The sequence below is a fragment of the Lutjanus erythropterus genome, chromosome 3, assembly GCF_056507025.1.
Source record: "Lutjanus erythropterus isolate fLutEry1 chromosome 3, fLutEry1.hap2, whole genome shotgun sequence".
NCBI classification, from domain to species: Eukaryota; Metazoa; Chordata; class Actinopteri; order Lutjaniformes; family Lutjanidae; genus Lutjanus; species Lutjanus erythropterus.
In genome coordinates, this window is record NC_139319.1 from 2550697 (window position 1) to 2558186 (window position 7490).

The following is a 7490-nucleotide window of genomic DNA, read 5'->3' on the forward strand; positions in this document are numbered from 1 at the left end:
GACCAATCATCGTTGTTTCCCACGAGTTCCAAAAGAACACAAGGTGTGTCATTTATCAGTGCCCTGTGCATTTTTATATTATATAATTTTATGCTGTTTTGACTGAGTTTAAGCTCCAAACTGTACTTCATTTACAAATAAAAAAAGATTTTGTTAGAATTTTTGTAATCCTGAGTGTTTTTGGTAAAAGTACTGAGAACACTCAGAACAGAGTGTGGTCTCCCTGCTCTGCCTGGAGCAAGTTGCCTTTGATTTTTCATGAATTATACAAAAAATCACAACTTTTTTACCCCCAATTTTCATGTGGTTCTGCAATTTCATTGCAAAAAATGCCTAAAAAAATCTCAACATGCATTGCAAAGAAAAGCTGACGTGAATTCAGGCCTTTAGAAAAAGCCCATGAAATCCTGGAGGGACTAACTCAGGGGTCTGCAGCCTTTACGATCAAAAGACACAATTTTGTCCAACAAAAGAGGGTCACACTCAGAGGTAATATGGTTTCATGAGCTTTTACTTTAACACAACATGATCTCAGCCTTCATCAGTGCGTGTACATACAAGTCTTCATTCACTGCTTTTAAATCATCAGGTGAGTTTCCAGGTGAGACCGGTCAGGTCCAGGTTCTTTGACTCTGAGTTTAACTTAAAATTTCTTCATTCTAGTTGCTAAATTACACACAGGCTGCTCCAACTGGATATCTTATCTTTCAGTTATATCAGAGGTCTGCAACCAGCAGCTCCGGAGCCACATGTGCCTTCTCAGCTCCTCTCCAGAAGCTCCTCGTGACTTTTGCAAAATATTTTATGGAAAGGCATAAGGATTATTTCTTTAACATTTCAATTTTCTTTTATCATTGTTGTAGGTCTTTGAAAATGTCGAGGCACTCAAAATTTCAGGGCAACATACTGCAGTAGATTTTTGCATTTCAAGCTCAACTCAAACTCTTAATTTACTTTTCTTCTTTGCATAAACTTCAATCTCTGAGTTTTAGAAACCCCAAAAATTTGTACATAAAAAATTCAAGTGAAAGTGAATTATTGTTAAAATTTTTAAGGTAGATAATTTAATAACCGGAGCTCCAGACAGATTTCTTTTTTTTTTTTTAAACCAAAATTGGCTCATTTGATCCTGAAGGTTGCAGACCCCCGAGTTACATTAAAGTCAGGGGAAACCTGGACAGTCTCGAAACTGCACCACAGTTGCCCGTACGTCAGAGGACGTACTGTCTAAGCTGAAGTAAATGAGGCAGTGCTCTTCACGGTTCATCATTTTACAAAATACAGTATTTTCCCCTTGTTGAACCAAATCGTGTCGGGTCGCCACCTTCGTGATGGTGAGGGAGCCACACTCCTGTTGACACCTGATGATGATGAGAGAGAACACAGTCAACATACAGTCATACAATATAAAAGACACATATGAGTGTGAAAATATCAAAATTCATTCATTCATTCAACCTTTATTTATTTCTCAGGAACTCAGTGATGCAGAGATTAGATTAGGCAGCAAAGCAGAAATCCAATAGAAACAAAACAAGAAAAAAACAAAGATAATGAAATAAACAGCTGATAAGAATTCAACAGTTGATTAAAATAAGTCATGTACATGTAAGAACATTAAGACTTTTTAAAAAAAATGAAAGCAGTGTGCGCGGTGTGCAAATGAGGGAGAGTGTAGCAGCAGGCGAGTGATGATGATGCTCTTAGTGGAGCAGAAAGTTAAACTTACAGTTCAGGTAACAGTGTGTCAGTTAATAAACGCTACAGCAACACCTCAAAAAGTCTCATGTTGTTTCCCAACTGCTGGAAAAGTGACGGGGTTAGCTCCGAAGCTAACGTTAATGCCTCCATGAAAGAGGATACACAGAAGGGCTCATTCTAAGGTAATGAAAACACAACAATTCTTATTTCCAGGTGATTATACACAAATAAAAACATACTTCTGAAAATTACATTCTACACTGTAAAAAAAACGTCTTACAGATTTTTCCAGTATTTTAAAATTACATTAAATATCAATAAAATTACAAACTGAATCCTCGTAAAAATGTTTTTTTTTCTCACTTTTAAAATACATTTATAATTTTATCATGATTTCACAAATGTTGCCTTTTAATTTAATAGATGAAACTGTTAAATTCAAGGTTCATACTGTAAATTGCTTGATAAAGTGTGAAAAAATTAGTAACAATTAACAAAATGAATAATGGTTCTGTAATTTTACAAATTGACAGATATTGTAGATATTTTCAGTTTTTCCGACAAAACACTGAACAAATGTTTTTTTAAAATCAGTGTATAATATAAATATATATATATATATATATATATATATATATATATATATATATATATATATATATATATATATATATATAAACATGGTCAAACTGTTAAATACATTTTCTTTCATTGAAAACAGCCATAATCACTGTAATTTCACAGATGGTGACTTTTACAGTTCTGTAACTTTTGAAATTTAGATTAACATATTAAATATTTGGGTGAATGTGGTAAAATTACAGAATGCACTAATAATAGAAATGCATATTATGTTATTCCATGTAGATTTATTGTCAACTAACAACTATTTGACAACTTATATATTGACAACTTTAATAAGCATATTTCTAAGCTATTTTGTTGTGTTTAAACGTAAATATCCTTCATTAGACATTTAAAAGACAAAAGATACACAAGATTTCAAGTAAAATTTAAAGTGTAAACTGTAGTTTAATTACGCAAAATGACTGTATTTTTATGTGATAGTTATTTTCTGTTATTTGTCAGTATTTTTATGGCACCCCAGCTGCCAGAAAGTTTCTTTTTTTTATTACTTTTTTTTTTTTACAGTGCACTTCCGATATATTCTGCCAATAAACCCCTGTATATCTAACATGCTGGATGTTTAAAAGCAGCCATTTCTCACCTGTCCTTCTTTGTTCCTGTCCCGAACGCCCGACACTCAACACACTCCCAGTTCTCCACACATGGACTCGGTTGAAAAGCTGAGGTCTCACAGGTTGGACCTGCGTACGGCGACACGCATTTACACCGTCCACACTCACATGTCCCTCTGCCGCTACACAGCATCTGGTTGTCTCCCAGACAGGAAGTAGTTTCCATGGTGCAGCTGCAGTCATCACCCGTCCAGTCGTTGTCACAAACACAGTTTCCACACTCGCACATCCCGTGGCCTCCACATATCCTGTTAGACAAAACTTTTATCTTTTAAATATGAGTCTGTAAATAAGTAGAAATGACCCTTTGCCAAGCCCCGCCCTCCTTAGGATTTTGTTGGCTAAAGTTATGTCTCTCACAAGCAGATTTTAAAAGTGTAGCTGGCTGATCTGAGCTAATGCTAATGCTAATTCAACATGAGTCAGCTGAGAAGTCTCCAACTTATGTTTTAATGTTTCCATCTGACACGTTTTAAAACAAGAACCCTGTGAAAGTGTTTATGTAAAGTTAGCTCGCAGCAGCTTACATGATATAACGTTAATGCTAAAAGACTGATGCTAAAGCTAGCTTACATCTCAGCAGACATTCCATTGTTTGGGAGTTTCTGTAACACTGTGACACTCCAGCAGTGTTTTGTGGACTAAAAACCTTCAGCTGGCATGAAGGTGAATAGATAATGACTGAATTTTCATTTTTGTGTGAACTATCCCTTTAATTGTCGCCTGACAGCCAGTGTTAAAACCAACCACATATGACAGTTTAATGTCATGTAAGTTTATTTAAGTTTGATAATGTCAAGTTGTCATGACAAAGATATTTCAAACAATGTACACTTTGCATTAGTGATGACAGACAGGTGTCATAACATGGTTCTGACAGTGTAATGACAGTCTTATGCACAAATAAAATGTTACCAAAAGTTCTCTCCAGTCATCACATACCTGTTCTTGTGGTACGGACAGTCAAAGTTGCTGCACTCGCAGAACTTCCCGCTGTATCTTTCTGCCGGGTTTGGTCGTTTCTCGCACTCGCAGAAGCCGTCCATGCACGTCCCCCTGCCGCTGCACACGGGGGCGTTCGGGCCCGAGCGACAGGCGTCTTCACTCGCTGAAGAAACTGAATCAGCATCCCTCTGACACCGTTTTCCTGCAGACGGCTCGTCGCACTCACACTGGCCACACGCCAGAGCCCCACGGCCGCTGCAGCTGAGGCTGTTTTCCTCGCGGTTTCTGGTACATTCACACTCACCTGAAATTTTGTTTTAATAGTCACAAATCTGTGTTTTTCATTAGTAGCATACTGACTATTTCAGCCTCTCAGAACGTGGTTACACCTGGCTCTAACATTTGGTTCAGCTGGCTTTGCACAGAAACAGGTGGTAGAAATGTTCAGTAGATTATCTGATACTCTGTTTTTTTTTAGTTGACTGAAACATGGTTCTGAAGTTGTACTCACACTCCAAAGATATCTCTAATTTCACACTCAGTGAAAAACCTCTGGGTGTGATGTGGACAGACCAGGGCCCAGTCCTGTTCTGCATCCCACTGGAGACGTCACTCTCACTGGGACAGTGGGCAGCATCAACATTCACCTGGAGAGAAGAGTGTTTTATTGTTGTAATAACTCTTATTTCCTAACGTCTTGTATGATGTATCCACCTTAACTTTGCTGACCTGTACGACCAGGTGGTTTCCATTCATGCTGCTACTGAATGTGATGTTGACTCCCGCTGGCAGAGGGCTGGCGTCCAGGGTCAGCTCTGTCATTGGCTGGTCTGTAGGCGTGGTGATAGTGAGAGGGAAGGACTGGCTCACACCCGGCCTCAAACGGAGGGAGAACTCCTGTGGCTGGAGGAACGCAACGCTGGCATTCGCTGACTCTGTGCTGCAGGAGTTCAAGAACATCGAAACCCCAGAAGTTATTGCAGGTCTTGAACAAACAGTGGCACTGTAATCTAACACCACCGTCAGTTAATTTGATGCATGTTTGTGTTGCATGCTGAGTTTCATAGAGGATCTTTAAAGGGTAACTATGACAACGATATGAAAAGGATCCATACAGAGGGAAAGAATTAATCTGAATCTCAATCCGAGTCATAACTGACCTTGTTTGCAGTTCAAGCTGTCAGATTGACAGTCTGAGCCTGGTCCAAGTTGAAAAAATACCACAGTTTCCCTTTAAACCAGGATACTTACTTACCTGCTTTCATTTTTGACAACCTGGACGTTGCCCTGAGGGTGATACGTATGACTTTTATGACAGCCCGCTCTCTGCAGCCCCTTCAGGGTGTGACAGCGGATGTTAGCGTCAGGGGCGGTGCACCACGCACACTCAGGGCTGGACTGAATGCACTCGTCACAGCTGGAGGCAGATCTGAGACACGGTTGTTTTTTGGCCTGGCCGGGACACAACAGAACCAGCAGCAGGCAGAGATGAAGCAGCTTCACAGCCATCCTGCACATCACATAAAGCACTGGGATGATGTTCTTGGACATTATAATTTAGTGATCAACTTTGATCAAATAAAGGCTGGAAACCTTTGATAAGCTAACTTTATTTTACACTTTTATTAACAAAGACCATTCATCTACATATCTCTTTCCTGGGATAGAAGGACAGAAGCCATAGACCAGCAGTTCTCAAAGATTTGATGACTGAGTGTCATTTTATGGAACCAGCATGTGATTGAGGGCCACACAGGAAAACTTTTCATGAGATTTGTGAGCAGCAAACTCGTTTGCAGAAAGTGGTCAGCCTCAAAGACTGAGTGAGCCACCAACAATTATTTTGCAGTGTTGCACACCATTTTCCCATCATCAAGACTGATTTCAACCTAAATGGATGGTGTGTCCATCAGTGCATATCACACACAAGATCTAACGAGAAGAAACAGACGTAACAAGGCAAAAAAAAAGATAACAAGATGAAAAACTATGTAAAAGAAGTAATGAGATGTAAAAGACTTGACAAGTTAAAAAATACATGACAAAAAAGACTTAACAAGACAAAATCTATGTAAATGACGTAACAAGACAAAAAAGATGTATAAAGATGAAAAACGGTGAAAAAGAGGTATCAAGATGTTAAAGATGTAACACGAGAAAGAAACACAACAAGAAAGAATATGTATTGACAAAAAAGACATGAGACAAAAGACACGTAACAAGATGAAAATGATGTAAAAGAGTAAAAAGATGTAAGAAGATGCAAAAAGACAAAACAACTATTAATCAATTAATCGAGAAAATAATCAAGCGATTAATTGACTATGAAAATAATGGTTGGTTGGAGTCCTACACTGAAACATATGCCTTGATCAAAATCTGATTGTTTGGATTTGAATAGATGAGGAACATTTCTGGGAAGCTACAGAGTGATATAAAAGCCTAAATAAATAAATGAATGAATAAAATATAACCAGTCTATTAACATTAACTTCCTTGAACGGATCACTTTATTTGTCCCAGTCGTTCAACACAGTAAGTCGATACGTTTTTCCTTACAACAACAAACAAAGAACTTTTTTTCTGCGGCTGCATTTTTATTTCACTTCTACATTAAATGGCCAAGAATCTGTAGCTTAAACTAACAGCATGAGGACTGATGACTGACACCACGCCAGACATGTGACAGACCCGCCAGCCCACTGCGACAGCGTCACATTTTCATGTTGTGTTCTCATCCTGCAGTAAAGTTAGCAATAATACATAAACATCGTCTGGATAAACTTTCAAAATAAAGTTCGCTGAGAAACATTGAAAGTAACGTCACGGTTTGGTTAGGTTTAGGAAATCATCACAGTTTGAAGTTCAAATAACTTCAATTATCTTTACAACAATTTACACTGACTTCTGGCCTCATGTTGGAACTGAACCCTGGTCTCCTGTGAGAAAGTCTGTCACACTGCATTTTACCAGCGAAGCAACTTTTCTGGCTAAAACTGAAAAACAAAACTATGATAAACAGGCAGCCAGGAGCCTAACATATCTGTTACTGTGCTGGATTTGGTGCTAAATAAAGTGAAACACAGATGCAGAGCAGAGCCTGCAGTTACCTGAAGTTTTGAAGGTTTCTGTCTTCAGTCTTCTGTCTCCACCTCTGCACGCTGAGACACACTAACGAGCTTCAGTTATGTTTCGTCTGGGTGTGAATGTTGGGGCTGTTTTTTGGGGAATCTCGCTGTGGCTTTAGAAGACAGACACGCCTGATTTCACAACATTCATTGATCGGGTCTGTCGCTGTCAAATATTTACAGATCAGAGTCAACAACTGGGGACTTCAATCGTCCACATGTAGCTCTGCCCGCACAAAAGGTTACATCAAACTTTGAATAAAGATGATCAAGTATTTGCATCCAGTATGAGACGTTCAAAGAAATTCACATGAACTATGAGCGCGATGAACAGCAACTGTAAAATAGATCTTAGACTGAGATTTGGACAATCAACTTTCTCCATAAGTAACATCAACTCTGGAACACATGACCAACTGAAATCAAGCTAATTCCAGGTGTAAAAAATTTTACAACT

At 38.6% G+C, this 7490-nt stretch overlaps 1 protein-coding gene across 1 annotated transcript; it reads right to left on the reverse strand.

Annotated features, from left to right (window-relative positions):
- Positions 1-493: 493 nt before the first annotated feature.
- On the reverse strand, positions 494-7141 carry LOC146329394 (integrin beta-1-like). Its single transcript, XM_084714659.1, has 7 exons — positions 7016-7141; positions 5161-5415; positions 4635-4845; positions 4417-4552; positions 3903-4209; positions 2930-3208; positions 494-1361 (listed from the first exon to the last, which is right to left on the reverse strand). Exons 2-7 carry the CDS (start codon positions 5412-5414, stop codon positions 1163-1165), a joined length of 1386 nt encoding a protein of 461 aa, XP_084570785.1. The 5' UTR covers position 5415; positions 7016-7141; the 3' UTR covers positions 494-1162.
- Between the last annotated feature and the right edge of the window lie 349 nt (positions 7142-7490).